Genomic DNA, 27,617 nt, shown 5'->3' on the forward strand with positions numbered 1-27,617 from the left:
TTCAACTCTGACAAATTGTAGATGTAGTTATCTTATATTTAACACGTTAAGAGAAACGTCGGTCATCGGTGACTGACGCTGTACTTTTTTTGTACGAGCCGCGTCAGTCACTGATGACTGACGTTAAATTTTCTGTACAGACAGCGATAATCGCCTGTAACTGGCAGCATAAAATGCAATACGAAACAATAAAAAAATGACGTTCTATTAATAAATTAATGAATGCGCCTAAATTTTCCTTACTAAAATATTTTTATGGTTTTCATTAAAACACGGTAAACATCTTGTAACATAAATCAAAATACGGTGAAGACCCCTGTCCAAACGGAAAGGAAGGCAATATCAGCGTGGCGTTTAATATGTTAAATTGTATTTGTAAAATATAATTTTTAGTATTTGATGGGCAATTTACTTGAGTTTCAGAAATCTTTAGCAAGTGTTAATGGAGGAAAAAAAAATGAAAAAATACGAAGTCAAAAATGCTTTTATTTGTAATGCACATAATTTCTTTCATAACAAAATATATCATAAATGTATAAATTACTCTCATAATAATCAACTTGTTTTGGGGAAACAGGCTTTACAAAACTTGAACAAACAGTTAGGTAAAAAGGAATGAACGAAGAATACAGCAATATAAATAGATACTTTATCAATGAGAAAAACTAGGCAAAAGTTCCTCAAAATTCGTCAGAATATTGATCTTAAAAAATGTTGTCTGCTTAGATTTGATTCATGCGTGAAACATCACAATAAAAGTTGGACATTCAACAAAATTTCCGAATAAAATGCAGTTTAAGAGATTTTTTCTTAAGCTCATGAAGTGAATGCTACTGTAAACAACGCCATGACAATATCTCAAAAGAAATTGAAACAGCAAATATTTCGAACGTTTTTAATGTTCGCTTGGACGAATATCAAGGGAACGGAAGTGTTTACTCTTTATACCATATTCCATGAAAAAATGAAATAGCCTCAAAAAGATTCTTATCAATGTGTTAATCACAGTAGGGGTAAATATTTTAATATTATTTGAAACATCATTTTGATCACTAAATACTATACATAATTAGTAAATGTCTTTTTCTGAACCATTGACAAAGAACGAAGCAACAACCAATGATCGTATTTTTTTGAAGACATCTTTGAAATTCGTTCAGTAATAAGGAAATGACAGTTGAAAGAAGAAAAACTGTAAAGATATTGAATGAAATTAAAAAACAGTCATTATATGATAAGTAATAGAGGAAATAAACAGAAGGAAATCAATTTTCTTTCTAACGAGGGTCGATTTTCCTGGTGAATATTTTATTTTAATAAAGCAAAGAATTTAAATTTCCTATCCATAAAATAGATCCTAATAGTTTACAAAAAGAAATCGGAATGTATCAAAAAGAATAGAAACAAATGAATTTCTAAAATCCACGATTTTCACGCGACTTTCGTCATAAGATTCTTGAATGAAGAATGAGTTAGAATTCTTGAAGAATGAGTTGTGCCCCGAGTTTGAAATCCTGAATCTTAAATTTAGGTTCGCAAGAAATAATCTGAATAGAAAAGTAGTAAAATCATTCGAATGATTAGAAATAAAAAAACAATTCTTATCTCTAAATTATTTTTATATAAAATCACAGTTATTAACATGCATCTTATCTTAAAATATAAAATTTAAATTAGATGAAAGTTTCGATGAGAGAAAAATTGAAATTTATGAACTACGAAATAATGCCCCAGAATTAATTTTATTTTAAATGAAAGAAATAAAAAAAATTAAGTACCATCCATCGACTCGCTTTATTCATATGACCTATGTTTTACTTAAAAATTAATTTCCAAAATATAAAATTCTTCTTTATGCCTCCATTTTTAAAATTTAAAAGAAAGTTATGCTTTCAATTCTAAAATTTTCCATAATGTATATAAAATATAAAAAAGTGCCTTATTGCTAAAACTAAGTCTTAGCAATACGATACAATGCCCATTAAGGAGAACTGATTTTTCATGTATTTCTACACGGTGATATTAAATAGATATTTAATACTGGATTAAAAAAAAAAAATTGGCGAGTTTTTCAGGGTGTAGACATTTCAAATGCCTTGCAATATAAAACATTGAAGGTTGTGAAGTAAACAGAAAATTGTTCTGTGGGATAACAGTTTTTATTAAGATAAATTTTTTAAAAAATGATATCTAATGACACAACTATCATTTGTTAGTCTAAAAGTGTTTAAAAATAATAAATAAGGCAATTTTCTTTTGGATTGTCTCTTTTATGTTGGTTATTTAAAAAAAACTCACTTTCGGAGCAGACACATCTTTATAAATTAATATTTGTAAGAATGTTTTGTTTTTTTTTAATTTAGATCAGTTGCCGCTTAAAATAATTGTGATTTTTGTAAAAGGCATGAGAAGCCATTATAAACAAGATCTTTCTTTGATAGTTTGAGAAATGAAATCAGCATTTTATCTTTTATGAAATATATAATCAATTTCCCTTCATTTCGAAAATAATTTTTTGTTCATCTTAGAAAATACTTAGCCATAAAAGGAACTTCAAATGAGAGTAAAAATAATGCCCATATGAAAAGAGTAGAAAAAAATAAGACTGAAGTGATAGATTTTAAATAGACATGAAAGAAATGCTTTCATCAATATAAAAAGTGGATCAAATGGTTCACATGAATCATTTTGGGGTACAGCATCCATTATCTAATAACGTTTGAACCAGATGAGAGATATCTGCAAAGCACATATTTAGAGGGAATCTTTCTGAACAGATAAGCGATGCTGCACTGATCAGTAACGTTTTTCTTCTCACATTAAGCTGAAGTACCTGAGAAATTTACTATAGAAGACGGCTGTAAAATGATTAAATTGAATATTCTCTCAAAAATATATTACCGTTCAACTGGTTGCATCTATTCTGCAGAACGGTAGGCTGTATTGCATGTAAAAATAAAAAAAAAATAACACAGTCTGCAAGACTGACCAGATTTCTCCAAATAGTACAAGTGAATATTTTTTAAAATAGAACGTATATAAAAAATATTTCTCTTCAATTTTATACATAGATATCTTTACATGGATATTCTTTCAATAATACTTCAAAAGTACATAAATTCCTGTACATGCAGATCATTCAACGCCAGCTTTGAAAAAAATAGAACGTTCTCATTTATCTCCGATACTATAAATTATACAAATACCAGTGTTGGCATCCGGTGCCGACTATATTGTTTGGCACATAGACGAGATATTTCCCAGCTTTCGAAATGATTCATTTTTAAATTTATTTCTTATAACGAGAAAAAAATGTTTTCACGATATATCAGAATTAAAAAAAAAAAAAAAAAAAACCTATATAATGTTAAAAAAGAGCTATCGCCTACATTTGCAATCTACTAAATTCTTTTCTCAAATTTGAGAACTAAATAAAAGATTCAAAATGATCTTGAAATAAACAAATAGGATGGCTTCCAAAAATAAGTTTGGGCATAACTTCTAGTTTCGGTTAATTTATTTTTTTACTTCCACTGCTGTTTCGGGTTTAAAAACATAGCAAAATTTCCTATCAAACTTTGAAAGACAGCATATCCATTGCTATAAGGTCGCCATATGCTTTAGCATCTTTTTTATTTCATCTATTACCTTTTTTCTGGCGTCTCAAGGACACAATTTGATTTCGCTGGCCTCTGGATGAAGCAAGAAAACTTGTGATAGCTACATTTCTTTATATAAGTTAAAGTAAAAATATCAATTTCTTTTAAGATTTAATAAAATGATTCCAATGGACTGCCCAGTAAATTTATTCATAAAATGAAAGATTAAATATTTATTTATGCTTAGAAATGTCTTAAAATGATACCATTAACAAATATTTGTACCTCAGTTTACTGAAGAATGCAATTTAGAAGGCGATGAACTTATAAATAACGATTAACATCTTAGGTTTACATTAAAATGCCAAAGCTTAAAATATATATTTACAATACTGATACGAAGTACACTTATTGAATGAAACGAGATTTTTAACGATTGCGTAAAGAAGTTGAAACGTTTCAAAGTTTCAGTTCATTATAAAATATATGAAGAGTTTAATTTTTTGTTGAATTTTTAGGATCTCAAATAAGGTGATGGAACCATAAATTAGAAGAGTTCGCCAACAGAAGGTTTTCGCTTATGTCTAAGAATGCAGTAACAGATGCTGGCCTTATGGTTTTGAATAGTAAAATCCATTTAATATATCATCACAGGGTTCATGATGCATCGACAACAAGTCTCCTCGCCTGAAACTGCGAAAGCACCCAGTAGATCCAAAATTGGAATGTAAAAAATGGTGGCAGTTTATTTTCAAAATATACTAGTCTCTCTAATCATATATACACTTTAAAATGTCAGAAGATCGGAAAACTCTCCGATGAAGTATAAATATACCATTGTGCAGTCCCAGAATCGAAAGCTTTATAACTTAAGTCGGTATTTTTCAATAACATCAATGCACAAGACCAAAATTTCATTTGTAGCTGGAAATCTCTCTGCAAGGCAACAGTGGCTGATCTCGTAAATCCATTCTCGCATTCTTTTAATCTGTAGATTCTTGTGAATTCCTATGCCACTGAAATAAAAGAAATGAGGAATGTAGATTATCATTACAGTATATAATTTTCATCAAATAAAACGAAATGAAAAAATTAATCCAGAAAATAAAAGATAAAATGTCACCTCATTAATTCTAGCTGTTGTTGCATAGTAAATTGCTAATATCATATAATATGGGTGAAGTATATATAAAATATATAGTTAATGATTTTCTGATTATTCGATTTCGTGGGTGTCAATCTGAAATTTCTTTGAAATCAGTTTAATAAGCATTAACTTTGATTAGAAAATAGCTATTGCTGATATTATCGCCAAAAGGGAAGAAAAATCTAATGCTATATAAACATTATGAATTGAAATCTTTGACATTTTGGTCATAAAAACCACATGTACATGTTTAACCTTTTTCAGAAATTACAAGATAACGGCTCGCCAAGTTCTAAAGTATCCAGTATATCCTATAGATGGAAGCTCCGTCATCAACTAGATTAGTTTAAATTCGGTGGTGCTGTGTTAACCATCCGACATTGATCTAACATCTAAATGGAATAACTATCATATCGAGAATTTTTTAAATTAATACTATGCTTTATTTATTAATAATTTCAATTATTAAATTATAACTATGCTCGTTTTTTATTAATCTTTGATTAATATTCTCTTTTTTAATTCATATATTTTTTGGAAAAAATTTCTTTCCATCCGTTCTCTAACGGAAAGAATTTCAGAATCCAATTTTACTCGCAAATGCTTGTCGAAATCGCAAAATTAAAAATTTAAATAATAAAATGAGACATTAATTAGTGATAAATTAAAAGAAAGAAAATTTGAAATAGTTGAATAGCCCGGAAAGTTGAATGAAATATTTTAAGTCGAGATCATTTTTTTAATCATTCTTCTTAACAGATATTGTATTTAAAAGAAGCAATCGTGAAAGTTTTCGCGAAAAAAAAAATTATGTTTTGCAGAAAAATACTAATTAAACTAACTAAATTACCAAGCTATATTATCAGACAGGGAAAGTAGGCAAATGCTTTTGGAATCTGCCACTTGGTGTAGAGAGCAATACCTCGAGATTTTTTCTTTGATATTTTCAAGGCCATCTAATTTTGTGCGTTCGTTAGATTTGTACGTGTTTATTGAAATTAAAAATCAGTAACAGTTTAAATTTAGGAGCACCATTCTTAGGATCCAATTCGCTTCCAGCCCAGCGGAGTCCTATCTTTTCGTAGTTGACTTACTGATTCCGAAATCAACGACTCTGACAAGCTTTAGATTAAAAAAATTCAATAATTTTTATAAAAATTATTTTTAAATTTAAATTTTTTGTACATGAGTCACTAAATCCAATAATCCTGAGGGTGACTCTCCCTGATAGTAAATTATTTCAATAATATTTATTACTAAAAAACTGCTTATATAGATACACTGAAGAGCCGGAAAAGCTGGTACAGGTATGCATCTACAAATAAAGTAGCTATGCAACGATTCAGGTAACATATGTTGTCGGCAGCGCCTTTATATTACAATAGTCGTAGCTGTTAAGTCGGTTCTAGCTACTACAATGGCAGCTTATCAATATTTAAGTTATTTTGAACGATGTGTTTAAATAGACACACTAGAGGTGGGGAAATATCTTCGAGGTAGTGATGAAATCTGAATTTTCGAGTACGGTAATTTCAAGAGTGTACCGTTAATATCTAATATCCGGTAAAGCATCAAATCTCCGACACTTCTCGGCCAGAAAAAGACCTTGAAAGAATGGGACTTTATACGAATAAAGCAGATAAATTTCCTCAAATTGCCACGGATTTCAATGCCGGGACATCCATTAGTATCTGAGTATGATCTATTAAAAGGACCATTATCGAAATGAGATGTATCACCTTTTGGAGCCGAAAGTCCACTCATGTAACATTTTGATTACACAGTACAAAGCTTTACGCTTTATCTGGGACTGGCAAACCCATATTGGATTGTTGATGACTCGAAATGCGTTGCCTTGTTTGTCGAATCTCATTTCCAATTGTATCGGGTGGATCGATATTTATGGGTATGGAGACAACTTTATGAATCTGTAAACTTTATACGGGAGAGGAACAATAAGGGACTTTTCAATCTTGTGGAGCCTATGGGATGATATTGGACATATGCAGTTGGCGTGATATGGAAACCCTGACTTGTCAAGAGATAAATCTGACAAGTGAAAAGTACGTAAATATCTTTTCCATTCACCTACACTCAATGATGTTCATTGGGCATTCCGACGGATTTCTACAATTCCAGCAGGACACCTCAGGTGTCGGGACTGTATCTCAAGGAATACTCTTTTGTCTTTAGACACTTCCATTCAAATTCCAGACGTGAACATTATTAAACATATAGTGAATGCCTTACGACGTGTAATGTAGATCTCCACTTCATCGCACTATTATAGATTTGTAGACTGTCTTGGGAATTCATGTTGTGAATTTTCTCCATTATGCCTTCAGATATTAGTCGAGTCCATACCATGACATTTTAAGATACTTCTGCGCGCTTGTGAGGGCACTACATGATATGAACATTTTTTCTGGTTCTTCAGTGTTTAAAACTAATATCAATAAAAAAAATATGGTTTTGTTAGTCGAAGAAGGAGATCTTGAAACTTTCATCGTTTAAGACTCCCTACTAGGCTTAATGCTCGTTCTTAATAAAAATGGTATATTTTTATCAAAACAAAGTGGCCCATTTTAATGACATAATAAAGTGAAGTGAATTGAATGATTGAAAAAAGAGGAGATATCTTCAATTTTCAAAAGAAGCAAGTTTTTATTTTATTAAGTTTAAAAAAATATATTGAAGCACTAAAAGTGTTTATTAAGAAATACAAGTCACTCCCGACCAATCCATTTGGCTTTTCATTAATACAGAGCAGGACTATCACTAAATGATCTTACCTGGGCTAATGTCTTTTCATGTGCAGAGACAAATGATCTGATCTGGAAAACGACCGCTGACACAATTGACATTTGAATGGCTTTTGGCCTGTGTGTTTTCTGTAGTGTCGGGTCAGCTCATCGGATCGGGCAAACTTCCAGGTGCAGCCTTCCCATGTACACGTATAAGGTTTCTCTCCTGAAATACCAAAAATAATTAAGTTTCTCAGCTAATAAAGTACACACCTTTGATCGCTATTTTAGCATGTTCTAAGTCGTTGTCAACAATTTTTAGTTTGCAATAATATATACATAGATTGCCCAAATCGTGGTGTAACAAGAGGGAAAAACAGAGAAATTGATATGTCCCAGGTGCTAACCGTAGTGACAAAAAATTAGTGCGTTTATGCTATTTTTAAAAACCAAATATGATAAATGGATCGAAAATAACATCCTACCCATAAGCCACCTCGCTTACGTTTGCCAAGTCAGTGATGACAACAGGAGCAGAAAAGATTATATATTTCCCCAGGAGACCCAAGCTCGCTACGCCACTGTACTCCAAAATTGCTGTTAGTGTTGCCGGTATTTCAGAACTAAGTATCGAATGTATTGTAGTGTATAGTTACGCTCATCAGTTAAACATAGAGAGGGTTATTAATTACTAGTTCAATTATACACTTGGAATATTGCATAAGGGAAATAACGCAAAAGTGATTGTTTTTGGATAGCCTATATACTATGACTTATAGAGAAATATTGATCATAAATAATAATGTTAAATAACGAGATAAAAGAATTTTGTCGACCTGTGATAAATGAAAATTTTATATATAGTAAGAGAAATGGGAACCCCATTCATTTTTATTGAAAATGATTGCTTTCATAAAATAAAAACAAAACAAACTGTTTTAAAAAACCTGCAGATAACAATGTTTAACTAGCTATGGGAGTTTTGAATATATATAAGTGTGTGTTCAATTCATCCGTGTTTTTCTTAAAATTATTTTATAGCTATTTGAATTCAAGTTTCACTTTAATTCCTGAGTAGCACGAGTTTTTACCTTCTCATGCTTCTTAGTCTAATTTCTGGAGCGAAGAATTCTTTTAAAGCACATAAAATTTCGAACTTGTTTTTAATCATCATTGAATCATTTGAAAAAACTTATCACTGGCTCATTTACCAGAAATAGTATTCAATATATAATATGTCATGCTATCTCTTTATCTAATTTAAATCCTAAATAATTTCTTATTCTACTTTATTCTAAAATGTTCTGTTATTGGCTGATCCAAAACCCGTTTCTTTTTTATTTAAGTATTTCAAACACCCGCTCTGAAAAGTTAATGACAATGCAATTTTCATAATGCAATAGTAGGGATAAAAATCCATCACTCTTCATTTTGTGTCCTGGTGTAAACGGAGTCGTCTTCACCACCAGTTATCCCCGTGTATAAATCGTGCTCTTCCGTGGAAAAATAAATTGAATTGAATTCTGAAATTGTTCTCTTGTCAGTCTGACATCTGGGGAAATGTCACACACATAAACATTTTTTATAGGATTGTAGTACTTATAAAAGCACAATATTGTTTTGAATACACAAAAATTAATGACATATAAAAAGACGGAATAAGCTATAAATCAATGAGTCATTTCTTAATGAAAAAAATAACTGCAACCGTAATAACACAGAAATTATTCAATGACTTTACACCGTAAATGATTGGCCATTTTTAGCAAAAAGTTAATTTATGAGGAGATCTGTAAAAATGCTATTTTTAGCTGGTTTCAATTTTGGTTTTGGTGTTACTGAAACGGAAAGAAAAGGGAGGGGAGAGAATGAGGCTTCAATTCGATATGTGGTTTATCTATATTTGTCATCATTCTCAAAATTCAGATGACAATTTTTGAGTTCCTTTACTCACTTTCATGACCAGAAGAGAGGAGTTTTTTCGCATTGACGTTAAAGACTGCTGCCTTGTGCCTGGAAATCTTAGAGGGGTCTTAGAATCTACTTGATATACATTGCATTCCTCTACCATCATCGAATCTATGACACTGCCGTCAAAGGTAATCCACTCCTCATAAAAAGAGATTCTCATCCTTTTCTTTTTTCTAAACCAACAAATGAAGGAAAGCAGCACAAATAAATGTTTGTTGTAAATAAGTCTTAATGTAACTTTTTTGTTGGTTAGATGAGAAATACGTATATGTTCTTTACAGAGTGAAATAAGTGGGGGCCATAATATTTTTTCCTTAAAACTAGCATAGGGGGCTGGATTTTTTGTAAATTAAAAATTACTTAAGCCTCTCGAATTCTTTTATTATTTGCGAGCAAAGTTTTACGTAATAACGTAAAAAAGCCTACATTTATAACAACATATCTATTATTGCTGGTTGGGTACGTGATAGAAATGTCTTATGCAAGAAAGTAAAAATGCATTTAATTATAGCACTTGATAAAATTCCAACACACAATATTTTTAAAATTCCTATATAATATTTTTATTAAAATTATATTTTTGGTATACAAAATACTTTTATCGTATGCATTATTCTCAATTAAAATATTAATATTATTTTCACCATGCAATTTTTAAATCTCATAGCGTTTTAGAAAAATGGCATACAATACCAAACCTTTTTTAAATCTGCCAAAAGCTAATTTTCCCCTTTATTATTAAAAAATGACACAAAATATAATTAAACACCGCAAATGGACACTGTAAAGACAAATATGACGAATGAAAATTTTGTTATTCATTCAACTCGAATAACTGCTCAAAAGATATTAATCTTTTCTACGTGTGGAAACGTACTTTTTGATTACTAAAAATGAGCCATTTTATTAATTGTCACCAAATCTTCACTAAAATCTTCCTTGTACTTATCTTCTTGTAGTATTTGTGCGTAAAGTTTGAAGAATATCAATGGGTTTCTATAATATACAAATGACTATTTATGAATGTCCCTTTTATTTATAAAGTTAGATTTTCATTTCATATTTAAATATTTTATTAGTACCTTTTTGTTTCAACTAATTAATCTAAAAAAAAATTTACTTGTCCTTTATACAGTCTGAATGAGAGCAATGTGGATGTGAATGGATCAATATTTTTAGATCCATTCCGTCGCTGTCAATTAATATACAGGAATAGATAGATGGCCGGCAAACAAAATTTTCTAAGTGCGCGCAATTTCTTACTTTACCAATTAATTATGAGAGTTTCTATTCCAAAACGCATTAAGAATGATTTTCCTGTTAATCGTATTTCGTGATTTCTAACTCTGATTGTTGCAATTGACAGAAAGGAAATTATGTACAAATGAAAAAAATCCAGACACAAATGTTCTTCAAAATAAAAAGTGACATTTATTATCTTAACGTCTTTCAATATCTCGTCAATATTTATTCTGATTTCTTTTGTTATCATTTATTGTAATTACTTCTACCAGGCCATGGTGGCCTGGTGGTAAGGTATCGGAAAGTCTCAGGTTCGATACCCGATTCCACCAAAGAACCGTCATGAAAGCGGGTCTGGTGCTAGCTGAATCCGTCAGGGCCAAACTTCCACCCGCTGTTGTGGTGTGGAAGTTGACACCACCGTCACCAAACTCAGGTGTTGCCCTTTTCACCTGACAGCGATTCAAAATTACGAGATCAGCCCCAAAATAGCCCTAGCGTGGCTTTAAAATGGGGCTTTAATATAACTACACTTAAAAAGTAATTACTTCTTTCATTGTCATATCAAAAAATTAGATTTCTTTTCTTGCTATTCGAGAGCGCTTGTTTTTGTAATAAAAAAGTGAATAAACTAAATTTGGAACATCAGTATAATTTGTACTTATGTTAGATTTCATATCATTTTCAGAAAAGGACTTTTTAGAAAAAGAAAGAAACTGTAAGAATAATATTAATGATTTATTTTCTAAGTTAGATACTTTTTAAGAGTTATCTTCAATTATCTCAGAGTGTAATTTTTTAAAACTTTTTGGGGTTGATATTTCTATTGTATTTATTCTCTTCCCTGTATTGTTAATATAATATACCTTTCAGTTTTTTGGGACAAAAAGATTTGATACATTTTATTCTAGGTCGAAGTTCTGAAGGAATATAAAATGTGCACTTTATAGTCTTTTATTAATAGGAGAATTCATTATAGTTCATTAATAAGTTGATGATTAATGTGCTCATTATCCATTTTTTTAGTTGAATAAGATGGTGTTTTCTTTTAAAAGCTGAAGTATAAAACTGAAGAAAAGTCAAGAATAATTCTTCGATTTTGGTTCTTGTTTTATATAAAACTTTGATGCTTGTATACTGTTATCTCCTACGTCTCTCTATAGATACAAAGACGAAAAAAAAAATCCATAACACTTTATTCTTTTACATTGCCAAAAGACTTTTAGAGTAGTAGTAATAACAAAGAGCTACCAATGTATTGTAATTTAATTTTTCTGTGTTTAAAATTTAAGAAAAAACCTATTCAACTTAAAAAATGGAGAATGCGCTCATTAATCACTAATTTATCTAATGAGCTACTCTAAATATATAAAGCGATATTGGAAGATAAGCATATATTAGAAATTTTTAAAAAGAAAGTTCATTCTAAGTTTTCATCATCAGTATAGTCTTTAAAGAAAGAGCCTAAAAATAATTTGGCGCCTGGGGTCTCATGTTCTCAAAATCTACCACTGATGAAGAACATGAAATCTTACTGTGCTGAATGCATTTACAAATAACACACTAAATTGACTGATAAGCATAAATGTTATCAATATATGTTAATTAATTACTGATCGTATTTTTTCATTTTATAAATATATGAGAAGATAAGTCTTGGCCATTTATTTCTTCCGAAATAAAATGTCCCACATGTACATGGCAAGACTGTCAAACAGATTTTATTTGAATGCCCACTTTTTCTTCCCCGTCGATTACGTTGTTTTAATGCATTAACCTCAAACCTTTGTGACTTGATGGGAGAATATCCCCATCCAAATATTTTAAAAATTTTTAAAGATTTTTTTTTCGCGTTATTTAAATCGCATGAATTTTTTCAATGTTCATTTTCTCAAACTCTTACATATGTAAAATATCACTTGTTTCTCTTGAACATTTTTAGTATTCGACCAAATGTTTTTAATTCCATACATATGACTGGAGCAGCATATCGAGACCAGGCTCTTGAGCCCATTAAACTCAAAATAACTAACTTTATTTTTTCAACGCAATTTTTGTGCATTATTTCAGTTTTTCTTACGTTTCAAGAAATTTGAAATAAATTCAAAAACTTGTATTCATTTTTATTATGACTCGCCTCGGTCAAAGAAATTCGTCGGATCAGTCGGTAAAAAACCCGAAAATTCCTCGATGCTGTAGTGAAAAGAAGGAAAAATTACCCTTTTAAACGAGGATGTCTTCCCTCTTAGAGTGGCATCGAACATAATTTCCAGCCAGAACATCAGGAAAAGAAAGAGCGACTGTGTAATTTTACAATTGTGGTTAAGACCCCACGCGATCTCTGACTTGCACTCGATTGTTGGCGAAGGAAGAAAAAAAAAAAAGTTTACTGCCAAAACTTTGGCAATTAGTAGGCCTTGTAATTAGGCTTAGCGCGTCGTGACAAGATGGCGGACTTGGCAATCACGATTTAGACTTTAAGATGCGAAGAGTCCCGTCTAATAAATTAAGTACACACGCCCGATCGCTCCGAAAATAACTAGTTGGCTTCTCGTCCACTTTTTTCCCCACTCAACCCAAAAGACGATTACTAAACAGACAACCTCTCAGTGGTATTTTGACAACAAAAGATTCTGGAATATCACCCAGTCCATCCTTTTTCGGAGATAAAAAAATTTACATTGATACTTATTTGATGTATTAAGCATACACTAATTGAGCTCCTCTTTTCTAATGATCACTATGGAAATCATTTATTTTAATGCTTCTTGTTGATCTGGAATGAAACCAGCTAAAACGACCAGCCAAAATTTTCTTGCGTACGCTTCAATAAACATGTTATTCTCCTCTTCCCCCTCCCCGAATGAAATCGTGGACCACGAGTTCTTGGAATTATATTTTGAGGGCTCTAACTACTGTGCTTCGGAGTATAGTAAAGAATGCAATGCAATTAATACTTAATTACACTGCGCTGTGTTAATTGCATTGTGTGAATCTAGTGTTTCTACTGAATCGAGAGTGCGATCACAGGTGATAAATTGCCGAGAAGCGGTTAATGCGCAAACACCAGAAAATCGGATATGTATTTTGGATGTCTTTTTTTCAATTTATTAAAACCGCAGTTTGACATAGAACTAAGACGTAGTCTCAAGATTAAATTTCATCTAATTATTGTATCGCGATTAAATTTCATCTAATTATTGTATCGCTTTTTCATGTATGCAAGAATACAGACCGATAAACGATCAATCCCCTGACAGAATTGACTCAAAACTTGATTCGGATCTACATTTTAGACGCTAAATTTGTGTACCTAAATTCGTCTGCCTAGTTCTTTACGTTTCGTAATTATCGTGTTCACTTATATTCGGGTTGCCAATCAGATAGACTTCCTCCGAACGAATTTTGTTCAAAATTTAATGGAAATCTAAAAATTTGGTATAAAAACCACGTTTCATCCATATAATTTAGAGTTTTTCACAGTCAGGCATAATTCCAAAAATGTGTTTTTCGGACTCGGAGAAATCTGAAATGTAAAGATTCGTAAACATTTCAATTTCAAATTTTTGATAATACTTTCTCTATACTTCATATACGAAATATTAAAAATTCAGAAAATTTTTCTAAGTAAATTTATTTTCATATTTTGTGTTAATTGTTATATGAATCAGTTATATTAGCTGTACATCTTTTCTAAAAGTGACATTTTATTTTTGTATTGGCACAATATGATTGTAATAGGACCACTTATATTTCAAGCTAAAAATGTGATGATTGTAATAAAGCGGGGAAAAATGAAACAAGGATTATTTGTGCCACTTATCCTCTTTAAGATTTTTTTCTAAAGTAATCTGCCCAGCTAAAATGAATCGACGCTTTTCCTGTTTTTTTTGAATAAATTCATTTCTTAGGGGCTTCAGTTCATATAACAGCCTTATTGAGAGAATTTATTCATTTCTATTTGATCTGGGGGGACCGAGCTTCGCTCAACAGTTTTTTTTTTCGGTCAAAATATTTCGATGCGAATCACACGCTGATTACATATGAATATTCTTCAATCTTACCTCATCTCACATCTATTAGCGCCATCTCACAAAATTTGGAGGTACAAGTAGATTATCATCCTGTAGCAACAATGCCAATACCACACAAATTGACGAGATGGCACTGTATGACGTTGTCTGCATGAAAGCGGATAGAAAAAGGCTCCAATAATTAATTTAAAATAAATAAATCTGAGTAAAATCACTAAAATGTAAATTGTTCAGGAAAGATACTTACATAGATAAACTTAAAAAGCAAAATATTATTTAGATATAAAATTTGGTCCAAATCGTTTGGACCGTTTCCGGAGATACACGAAATAAACTATGTACAAAGACACATACAAGAATTGCTCGTTTAAAATTATAACTCCAAAATGCTGAAGAATCAATTGAATTCTAAGCAAATGCAAACCAAAAGTTGCATAAAAATGGTTTTGTATTACTTCATATGACAAATCTTTATCTTATTTAAACAAATATATGCCATGCACATATCTTCTGTTTCTAAAGCAAGCTTGTTTCCATCACCTTTAAACTGTTTACGTTTTACTCATATAGTTTTTGTGTTATTCAATGAAAGGATAGCTCACAACAACCTTTTCGGAGATAAGAATGCAGGAATCTTTGTTTTTACATTGTTTGATTTTTATTTCTAATTTCGAGTGCCAACCCAAGAATTGTTTCAGCCAATACTTTTCAAAAGCAGTGTTGTGATTGCATTTTTGATATTATTCACTTAACAAGGCTTGTCCTGATCAAGATTTGCGTTAACCATAATATTAAAAGTAGCAAATCAGAAAATTCTTGCTTAGTTCAGACTTTCCACCCAGTTAGGTATGAGCCTTGTTTAGTCGGATTTTTGGCTGGTTTGTTGCAAAAGGATGAAGTTTAGCTTTCTAATCGCAGCTATAGCCAAGCTCATATTTTCCTTCCCCTACCGCTATTTTTCCGACATAATGTTTAACTGAGATGGCGTTATTTGTAATATATTAATCTAAACGTTAACAAACGTATTGAGATAAGGATTGAAACAAAAACAAAAAATGTTCATAATATTCTAATGGATAACAGGGTGCAAATAGGGTCACTAGCTGCCGTTTTTTCTTTGCAATTGGATTTGTGAAATATTTTGAGATTCAAGAACCAACTTTATATATTTTACGACAATTCTTAGATTATTTTTGAAAAGCCTTGAAAATTCCGACACATTCAACAATGTATTATCTCCCTTCAATCCGAAAAACTATATGAAAATGAACAAATTTACCAAATCAAACGAACAACGACAACTACTCTGGAAAGCAATTACACGCAGAGTTCCTCTTTCTTAGAAAATATTATTAAAGTAATCCAGCTCGGCTTGCTGATATACCATCTTTTTATTTTCCTTTTCAATATTATGAAATCCTTTTATGATAAACTTATCAATATCGCTGAAAAGGCGAAGTGATCATTTTACCCTCGGATACCTTTTATTATAATTTCAATACTGCATTTTATATGCTTGTTTTTCTCTTTGCTCTTGTTACCCTTCTCAAAAGATTTCGCTCTGCAGATTGAGGCAAATAGTGTGCTTCATTTTATGCATTTAGTCAGATATGTACATTTTTTTTCTTTGTTGGAAACATTATTTTTTAAACTTCTGTACTAAGATTGAAATAGATTATTTTTATAGGAGTAACCAAATTTTCTAGATAATATTATTTTTAAGAATTCAAGTATTTTATCATTGTCAACTTTTATTTATCTTGACGTGTTTCTTGTTTTCGAAGATGGAATTGTTTGATTTTTCACTCCCTTCCTGAAACACTAGAAATTAGAAATTTTAATATTTTCAGGATTCAGTTGTCAGCTAATCAATCCATTTAGCTAGATTTTGGTATCAAATGGGTGGCGCCACCTGAAAGTTAATCTGAGGAAAATAGGTTTCTAGATTAAATAATAGTTATATTAATGAATTTTATATCAAAAACCAAAAGATAAAAAATAAATGAAATGAATTCTACTTCATTAATAAGATTTTTTAAAAAAAATCTTGATATTAAATTTATTATTCGAAACGGAGGGAATTTCAAGAGATTCATTTTGATTCAGAGAATTGCATGGCCTCGCGATCAATTACATTGTTTTAAAGGGCATCTCATCCACATGGCTGATTAAGGCTCCGCTTCCTTACCTCAGCTATACATGCGGAAATCCGTTTGACGTCATTATCAGTTTAGCTTCAGTCCACCACCGTTTAGTAGGTGTTTCCCTCCTGGTAAATGCTTCAAAGAGGATTTTCCTTTCGAAATCACCTTTAAAGGAATAAATTATTGGAAGCGTTCCAAAATTCCATTTGGGAAGGTACCTTCCCAGCCGCCAAGTCGCACCCATCACTCCAATGAATAACAGGAAAGTGCTCAGAAATAAAACTTGAACTGCAAAACACCTACCCAAAGCAAACTTCAATCTTAAAAATCGCAAAGTCCAAAACCAAATTATCTGGAAAATTCCCTTAAAAAATAATCTTAGATTTATGAATATCCAAGTTTAAAGTCGATATGACCACATCTTTCGCGGAGAGGAGTGACAAAAAAAAATGATCATTTCTTTAACAGAATAAAGATAGTAAATGTGTTTGTTTTTTTTATAAAAATAAATTTTGCTACTATACTAATTGATAGAAGTCCATATTTGTAAAAAGTTGTTTAAGTCAGGTTAGACTAAATAAAAGAATTGATTTTTTTACTCATACTTTGACATTTGGTATACTTGTGTGTTGCTTAAACTCGCATACAACTTTAACATCAAAACTTATTTTTAAAAAATAATTTAGCAAGTTCTCATTCCGTATTAGTGATGCTCCTATTAGTGAATGAACGACAAACTGATTTCATGATTTGATAATATTTATGAATTAAGTTATTAACTAAAAAGTATGAAATAATTGAGCTTATTTAAGCTGATTTTGTTCGGCCACATTTAGTCATTCGAAATTTAGATGCAGTGAACTAAGATAGATTCAAAATAATATTTATGTTCAGAATAAATAAGCCCACAATGAGGATGAGCATTGATTTTTATTCATGATTTTTAGTCATTGATTTTATTCATGATTTTTTTCGAAGGTTAAAAATTATCTCCTATGACTGGCTAATCAGATAATTTTTGCAGCAAAATAACTAGATATCCCCTTCGCATAAATCAAATTTAAAATAGTTCTACGTCACATTTGCCCTCATTTAATATTTTTTGGAAAGAATAAATCTGCTAGAAACATATATTCTGCTGGACAAGATAATATTTTTGCTTTTTCGTTCACAAAAAAATTTCATCTCGAAATCTAAATGAATCTTACATTTCCAATATTTATTTTTTGGAATTACAATTATAACCTGAAATTAAAAATTTCTATCAGATTTTGGATTCTATGTATGTTTGTGTTTATGTATATATAAATGCAATGAGCTAGATCAATGTAATTTGGACCTAATTCATTAACGGGATAACTCATTGTGTCAACACAAAAAAGGGAAATTTATTGTCACGGCTTTTTTTTTCATTATATTAGGAATTATACGATAAATAGAAAGGATTCGAACTTCATTCGACTTTTACTTTCTCTTAAAAGAAGTATACGCAGAGAGAGAAAATTGTAATCGTCAAAAAATGCGAATTTCAGATTCTGACGAATCTCCACATTTCAGATCTCCTTGAATCCGAAAAATACATTTTTGGAGTAAAGTTTATATGTGAACACGAAACCGCTTTGAACTAGACGGATAAAAATTGTTAAATGAATTTTAACACAATTTTAAAAAAGTTTTATCAAATTTTGAATGAAACCCTTTTAGAAGAAATTCGGCAGTCTGAGCAAACTAGTTAACTATAAAATGTAAAGAGCTGGATAGATAAAATTTGGCAAATAGGTTTAAAATCTAAAATGTAGTTCCTTGTCAAATGTGGAATCTTCCTGGCGTTAACTGCGTCAATCTGTACTTTCGAATGCATACAAATGTAATAATTTAAATAAATGAAATTGATATGTGATCTTATGAATAGAATTGTAGTTCTATAACAGGTTTTAGTTTCAATTGGTTAAAAAATAAGGTGCCCCAAACACACATTCAATTTTCTGGTATTTGTCTTATGCCAGTGATTAATCAATAAAAATAAAATTATCAATGATCGTCTGCTAGAATTCCGCCAAAGATCACGATTTCGAAAATATTGTTCACCAAGGTTATGTAGTTATTACACAAGTACCGATCTTCTTTACTGTAATATACAGCACATAACTCTCATGTATGGGTATCTGAAAATAAATGTCGGAGCACTCGTGGCCTTCACAGGGATATTGCCTTTATTACAGAGAGTTTGCGAAAAAGTTTCCATCGTTGGTTTATTTAAATCGTGCTTCTGGTTTGATCCATGCAGAAATATCGAAAGTTATTGTGCGATCTGCACCTATGGCAGTCAAATCGAAACACATCTCTCATAGTAATTAAGAAGCTTCAGTATTATTGTGGTGAGGAGACCTACCTGTATGAGTCCTTTTATGAGCTTTTAGGTGCGAGCTCTTTGTGTACACTTTTTCGCAGCCCTCGAAGTCACAACGATGAACTTTTCTCCTCTTGAGGCTCTCAGAGTAGAAGTCCGAAGAGGCACTAGCCATGCTCATGGAGCCGTTGAGGAGAGCAGTCGAGTGCGCCCCAATCAAAGGGACGACGGATGCTGCGGACGCCAGCCGATGCCCAGCGGTAAACAGACCGTTCGGTAATGACCCATTGAGAAGGGAAGGCGACGCCATAGCAGCGCTATGCTTCTGCAACTGTTGATGAACCTGAGACATTTCTCTGAAACAAAAATGAACGAGAGAATTAAAATATGAGTCTCAGAATTTATTTCATTTTTAGCTACATACAAATAATTGTCAACCCTATTTCTTTTTCGCCAGCATAACTACGACCTGTAGAGGCCGATCAAAATATTGAAAACATCGATTTTTTTTTTTCTTTGCATTTTTTGGTGGGGTGTTTAGTTCTAAATTTTAGATACGATATCGAAATAGCTATCTGAAGTTTTTTGAGTGTTGTCAGTTCCAAAATTTGATAGCCCATGGAACGTGATCAATTTCGTTTTCTTTTTGAAACCTTTTTCCCGTTCTTAAATTAAAATATCTTTGAATAAATCAGTTTCTTAGATGTAATGATTATTAATTTCAACTTTTACTTATTGAGTAACCATTACTGTCTAGCTAAAAGCCGTAAAAATGACATTCAGACCAATAGTTTTCAAGCAAACTTTTCTTTTTATTTAGAAGCTTTGAATCAAAAACTATATTATTATAGAGTTTTATTAAAACGTAAGCAGTTTGTTTTCAAATTTACTGTGCAGATGCTGTTGTAGTACTTCTTTAAATTTGCGGTATTAAGTGTAATTTCGGAATATAATGCTGGAACTTTAATTTCAAGATATAAATTCGCTTCAAAGCATTTAGCTAATTTTACTGACGATAGCAAGTTATTTTCCAGTTAAGTTATTTTCCAAAGTTAGTAAAGTCAAGGAAGTGTAATGGCACGCAACAAAAAAATCAAACGCGAATTTGCGCTGACTTAAAGTTGAGAAGAAATTTACTGAGAACTGGTTATTTTTTAATTGTGCTGTTATCATTCATTTGTATAAATATACTGCATTTAAAATTTTTGAAATATTAACTTCAAGTTACGCTGATAACTTGTCGTTGATATTGTACAAAAATATATTTTGAATTAAAAACAATTATTCAATCACATTGAATTAAAATGAGGTTCCATAGCATTTTATAACTTGGGGGAAATATATTCCAAAAATTTGAGCTCTGTAAGCATTATTAGTTGTTTTTCTTTATAAACTTTAAAAGCATTTTTCTCAGACTTAAGACTTTTTTTTCTATTCAAGATAGTTTTGAAAGTTTTTGTAAATACTTTCAAATATACGTACTATAAAAGTCTAAATAAATTTAAATCTGAAAGTGCTAGTTTTTTTTTCTTTTTAAGTCTAAGTTAATATTTTTAGAATTTCCATATTTTTTTCTGGTTTAACTACAAAAATAATTATAAAAATTTAACAATGAGTCAGATTTTCATTTTCTTACTACTGTTTCCAATAATGCAAGAAATATAAATCACTTGAGAAAATTAAAAAAAAATACTTTATAAAAGTTTAAGAAGACACCAAAAATTTGAATTTTTAAAAGTTTTTAAATAATGGCATTTCCTTAATTGACTTTTCTTTATCGGAATGAGTTTAATATATAATCTGAAAAAAGACATTTATCGCTCTAAATATCACGGAATCCAAAAAAAAGAAAAAAAAAAGTGTCCTGAAAAAGGATATCGTGTTACCTTATAAAGTTCCCAATCATTCAGTGAAATAAGAAGAAATGTGTGAGCTGCCCGGGCCCCAAAAAATCAATTAATTATCTATATCTGAATTTAAAATAATGTTTTAATAAAATATGGAACTGGGACACTGCAAAGTAATAAATAGGCATACAAGGGTAAACAAGCGTAAAATAATTAGCTTCCAACCAGGTAGAACATGTTTTTGAAAATTTCTTGCCAATGAAAAAGGTCCTTTTTTGCATGAAATGATAAATCTTAGTCAATATCAAATTTTTCAGAATACAGAAAGCATTTCCAGCGTCCTTTTCCTCAGTCCGAGAAATTTTGATTTCTTTTAATCAGTGACAATAGGTAACAATGAATCAAGGTATATGGAAGTTTCTGCTACGCAACTGATTATCATTTTAAATGAAGCTCAATATTTAAAATCTCAAAAATATGAAGAAACTATTTTAAAAAAAGATTCTTTTATTTTAATTTTTTTTCAGTTTTGCGTTTATTAGTATAATTAATATGATGGGATCTTGCAGTCAATTTTTTTCTTAAATTATCTGCTAAGTAAGGGCTGCCGTTCGCACGCAATCAGAATTTGATTAAATGAATCGCTTTATTATCAATTAAATTCTAAAACATGTTAAAATAATGCCATATTAACAAATGTACAAAATTTGAGAACTCTAGTGCATAATAAAACAAGCAGAAACTTGTTTACAAACCTGAAACAAGTCAGATTAAATAAATTGTGTAAAAGCGATTTTATTATTATCAGAAAAACACTTGTTTCGCTCTCCGCGAGGAATCACCAAGTCACAATTATTCGATAGTTAAAGAAACCCTTTAAAAAAATGGCAAATTGTAGCTGATCCGAATCATTTATGACACAGTTTAGACATTTCATTTCTTTCCCCTTTTTAAATGAACTAAATTATTTTTAAATTCGTGACATGACCTGATTTGACACCTGAATGGCTGAAAATGCGAATTCTCATTGGAAAGAAGTAGCTTAAAGAAAGTATCCACTACAATCCATCCATCACCTTCTTCATTTGCCAAAAAAGAACAAAGGGGGAAAACACATCACGAACTTCCCCCCCCCCATCCAATACTTCACGAACAAGTCCTTACACCAGTTCCGGGATACATTACGTAACTCGGCCACGGCAATATCAGTCCGAATTTAATTTATAGGTCCGAGGCTTCGAAATATGCATTCAACGTTTTAAACAATAAACCTTTCCATGAAAATTAATTCAATTAAGAGTCGACAACATGCTCTTTCGGGGTGGGGTTCGAAGGAAAGAAAATGCGTGCAAATTTAGCGATAGATACCATTTTTATTTTTAAAAATAATAGAAGAGACGATCTCTTAAATGGCTTCACGCTTTTAAACTAATAACAATTTCCTTTCAAGAAATTCCTTTCAAAAAGAAGTACGACGAATTGCGCACTCTCAAAGTTCGTGTTCCATTCACAGTATTTACTCGAAACAACTGCTTTAAAGCTCTCACGGAAACCGATGACTGTTTTGATAACTAAACGCAGTCAAAGGAAAATTTGCTGAAATAGCTGATAATCTGCGTATATTCAATTCACTTGTTATCAGAATTGCATCGCCCATTGTGTGAAAGGAAATCCCAGTGTTTTCATTTCATCGCATGTAACAATAACGCTCGTATTTTGAGATTTTGCCACGAGCAACAACAACAAAAAACGTCATTGGCTTTGGATTTTAATCGCAATAAATTATGATTTTCTGGTTTTGGAATCTTCATCGCAATAGAAGAATTTGAATAGAAAATACGCGAATTTAAAACAATTAAAAGCTCTATGTTTATTGTTGAACAATGCGAGGATGTCTTGTCTGAGTTTCTTTCCAAGAACTATTAGTATAAAAAAAGATCAGTTTATTAAAAATTAGTCTTCGCTATTTTTCTATTAAATTTACTTTTTGGAAGTACAGGATTATTAGAAATCTACCCCACATAAAGATTAGTAGACAAGATTCTTTTCGTTTTTATCGATTTCGTTGTATTACCGATTGTCTGATTAATAAATAAAATACACAGATTTTGATTTTTTAAAAAGTATACAGTATCCTTGTATAATCCCTACAATATCCCATACAGACAATTTGATTAGGACTATGAGCGTAAGGCAATGACATTGAACCTCTATTTTGCCGAAAAATAACTGAACAGTTTTAGGATGATAAAAAAGTTTTGCCATTCAACAGTTTATCCATTGGTGCAAAAAACTATTTTTGTCATTAGACATTGTAAATGTGAAGGAATGAAACTTTTTTTTATTAAAAAAATATACCAAGAAAAATTAATAAATATCTTAATTGATAATTAAGTAGTTTGCTGTAAAATGAAAAATAAAGATTGCGGTATTTGATGTAAAATTTGTATTTGGCATGCTTAGTATAAGATAAGGCTGAGATTAAATGCTTCTGCAAATAAATCCTTTTCTTTCTTTTTTTTTATATAAATAGAATTCGAGTCCTGCTATAGAAAAAGTAAGCTGCTTCCACTAAAGTAAGAAGAATTAAAGTTACTATATAGACTATTTTATTACGTGTGTCTCAGTGACTTGAACGTAATTAACTTTCCTTTGCAAGAATTTCACAGGTCTTCCTCAAGTATAGTGTACTGAGAATAGACCATAGACCTTTGACCAAAATTCTGCTGCTGTATAACAAATTTTGTCAAATGCTTTGTTTTTCATACATTAACAATGATTTCATACAAATTATGGATCTCATAGAGCGAAGACAACAAGGGGCATCGATTTTACAATAAATAAACCCTAAGTGAAATTTACTTATTCTTAAATGGTTTAATCTATTCCAGGGAAATTATTAGAAAATTTAAGCTATACGCTTATCAGATAATTTCAAAGATGACTAGAATAATTTTTTACGAGATTAACTCATTCTTAAAGGATAAAAAATGAATCGAAAATCAAATTCACTTTCATTAGCAGAATAACTGGGCAATACAAAAGTGAGTAAAACTCATTTCCAAAGGAAGGAATAAATTCGCAGAGGATGACAATTTTCTAAGAAATTACATTAGTGGTAAAAGAAATTGCAAATGAACACACCAAAAATATATACTATTATGGAATCTTGACATCAATTTTTTTTTCTCAAATTCATTATCAGATGGTGCCGCGCATGAGTTACCAACATTTAAGGATATTAAGTGACAATCAAATTCTAAAATTTTAAAATATTCCGTTACCATCAAAAACGCACAGATATTAAATTTCAAAACAGTAGAACATCAAGAAATGAGTCAATTTTGAAATTTTATCTTTTGAACCGACACAAAAAATGTATTGTAACTTTTTTTAGAGTTATTCAATTCAAATGAATTTTCTCGAGAGTTTTTACTTACACATGTTGAAAAATCTGAAAGGAAGTGCATACAAAAAATCTGCAAGACCATCATTATTTTATATGACCCTACATATGGTAATGAAGAAGATGTCCTGACTGAGAGTACAACGCAGGTAGTCTCAAAGAACGAGATTTTATTAAAAATATCCAACACGATTGTTAATAAATAGCTTTAGTAACTAACAGTATATTATTTACGTGGGATTAAATATCGGAAGTTCTTAAAGAACATTAATAAACGGATTCGCTTCGAAACACATCATTGCAGTTATAAATAAAAAAATAATCTTAAAGTCAATTATTCATTTTTTTATCATTTTAAAATGTGTTAAACAGAAGATATTATAATTGCGAAAACGTTCGAACTCAAGATTTTGAGCCTTTTAAAAGTGTTCGAGATTTCTTCCCTTCATCTCACAAAACCTGCTTCCATGCATATGATAATTAAAACATCTCTAGGAATGAAATTCGGCGTCACATCTTAACACCAAACCATATCCAAGTTTGGATGAAATGTATCGAAGGGAATTCGATAGATTTCACATAAGGAAAAAATGATTAATCTTTACACTCGAAAGAAAATAGCTTTTTTCTAAATAATTACTTACTAATACTAAAAAAATAATAATTTATCTCTAAATATTATTTATTTTAAATGCTCTGCTACAGTTGTCTGAATACTCATAAGTGAGAGTCAGAAATGAAATAAAAAAATTGTCAATTGAAACTAATTAAAAAATAACTAAGATTTTAGCTAAATTATTAAAAATAACCTTCATTGCGTCAAAAATATAATAATTATGAAACTATTGATAAATGAATTTTAAAAAAGTGGGTGATTTATGTTAAGCAGAAGCATTCCATTTATACTTCGTTACATAGTGAAGAAAATGAATCTACGTCTTCTCTTCTGATTTGAAATCGATACTTATTGGCTGTTTTCATTCATGTAACTTATGACTTTAGCCTTGTGACATGGGCAACCATTTAGAGGATTTTGACCTAGATATATATGATAAAGCATTTCATGTATTTCGAGATAAAGTTAGAGTAACGCAATCGTTGCGTTTTCTTATATCACACTAACAGATAGACATTCCGCCCAAAATTGGATTCATTTGGGTTTAAAGATCATATAAGAAATTTTATGTTTCGAACTTATCTTGTCTCTAGACAGATAGAAATAGTGAATTTTCCCCCCAAATTCCAGGAGATTCATCAAAACAATTCTTTTTCTTTGTAATCGAGAAAGTAAAATCAATTTGCCTTTTCTAAGAACTTAGCAAAAGGCAGATAAAAACCCGTTGAAATACACTTTCCAACTTGCGTGTGAAAAGTTTGTAGCAAAGCAAAATTTCGTTGCAGCCTTTCGCTGATCGTCAACGGCCAAAACAACTTGAGGAGAGATTTGAAAGAGTTCCAGTCGAGTGAAAGACATCGGTTTTTACCTTGAAGAAGCATCGGCTCCACAGCAAAGCCGACTGCTTCTAATCATGTCATACAGTAAGCGAAACCATACTACAGCGCTTTACATTCGAACACGCTCTTCTCAATTTCAAAGATGGGCTTAATTTTGAAACAAGGATTTCAAATTTCTTTTGAAAGCGTGTATGCCATTCGCTCATTTGTGTCTTCAATGGTTCATTAGCATCTTAAGAAATCCGTTTGAAAATGCCAGATTCACGGTGTATTTAATCGTAAAACTTGCGTATAATATGCAATGCGAATAAATATTTATCACACTCTAATCAAGCAAAGATGTTTTTAAATACAGAAATGACTAATTAAATACACTATTCAATAAAGCAATTTTTAAACAATTTTTTTTCAGAAATTTTTATTAAAGGAAGCTTTATTTAGTCGAAGAAGGCTTATCAAATAAAGCAATTAAGATTCAGATATAACTAAATGTTATATGTTTTAGGAAATCTTATTTTTAAACTACATTTGTTTCATAATACACATCAGTACACCGACGAATATCATCAACATTTATAATTGAAAGTAAAACGAGTTAATGTGTTCTTCCTATTTTAAAATTTCATCATTGTGACAAAAACAATGATATTCAGTGATACATCAATGCATTGATAGTAAACAATATATATATATATATATATATTGATATGCAGAATAAAAGAACATGTTACTCATATTACTTTCTCATAGACGAACTAAACAAGGAGAAAGTATTGTAATCATCAACAGATTCGAAATGATATGTGGAAATTCATCAAAATCTCATCTCCCTGATTCAGAAAATACATTTTTGGAATTATGTTGATTTGTGAACAAAATAATTCAAAAACATTCTGAGCCAGACGGATGAAATTTAGTATATGGTCTCGACTAAATTTGTAGATTTCTGTCAAATTTTGAACGACATCCATTCAATTCAAATCTGTGAGTCCGGCTGTCCTAATATCAGTTAAAACCATAACTACAAAACGAAAAGAGCCAGATGGATTAAATTTTGTACAAAAATTTATTATCTAATGTGTAGGTACTTCTCAAATTGGGAAAGAAACCCACCCAGGGTTTGAGCGTCTATTGATCTGTCATTTTACAAGCCTGTAAATGCAATAACTCAAAAACGCAGTGTCTTATGTAAGTGAAATTTGATATGTGATTTTGTGACTACAATTATATTTGCGTGACAAATTTTGGTTTTAATCAGTCGGGAAAAAGGTGTCCAAAATAACATTGTTTTCCAGATCTTGCGTATTAATATTATTCCAGCGATTCATCGCCAAAAATCGCATGCTAACAGGCTGTTCCGTAATTGCTCGCCAGTAACATGCTGTTAGTAACGCACATACTATATAAGAGAAAATGCGAGTAAGTTTCGGGGTCACCACTTTCTCTGGGTGTTTTTGTTTAAACTTTATAGCTTTAAGCTGTATATTGGAAATATTTTGAGAATATCATATTAATGTAAAACTGTTAAGCAAACAGAACTATTTAATAAATTAATATAGGCATGTGACTGGAAGGTTTCTTTTTATAAGATATGTTTTACGGGATGAAAAATGGGATTATATATTGAAGTAAAGGTAATCTTAGTTTCTGAATGTAATTTATAATAAAACAAAAAAGT

At 30.8% G+C, this 27,617-nt stretch overlaps 1 protein-coding gene across 2 annotated transcripts in view; it reads right to left on the minus strand.

Annotated features, from left to right (window-relative positions):
- Positions 1–468: 468 nt before the first annotated feature.
- The window catches only part of LOC129958503 (Krueppel-like factor 12), a 296,793-nt gene continuing 269,644 nt past the window's right edge, over positions 469–27,617 (minus strand). For both annotated transcript variants that reach the window (XM_056071027.1, XM_056071026.1), the window contains exons 5-7: positions 19,274–19,587; positions 7,539–7,716; positions 469–4,615 (exon numbers count right to left, since the gene is read on the minus strand). In XM_056071027.1, coding sequence (XP_055927002.1) covers positions 7,544–7,716; positions 19,274–19,587 — 487 coding nt within the window. In that variant the 3' untranslated portion in view covers positions 469–4,615; positions 7,539–7,543. The remainder of the gene's footprint in view (positions 4,616–7,538; positions 7,717–19,273; positions 19,588–27,617) is intronic.

Source organism: Argiope bruennichi, chromosome X1, assembly GCF_947563725.1.
Source record: "Argiope bruennichi chromosome X1, qqArgBrue1.1, whole genome shotgun sequence".
Taxonomy (NCBI): domain Eukaryota; kingdom Metazoa; phylum Arthropoda; class Arachnida; order Araneae; family Araneidae; genus Argiope; species Argiope bruennichi.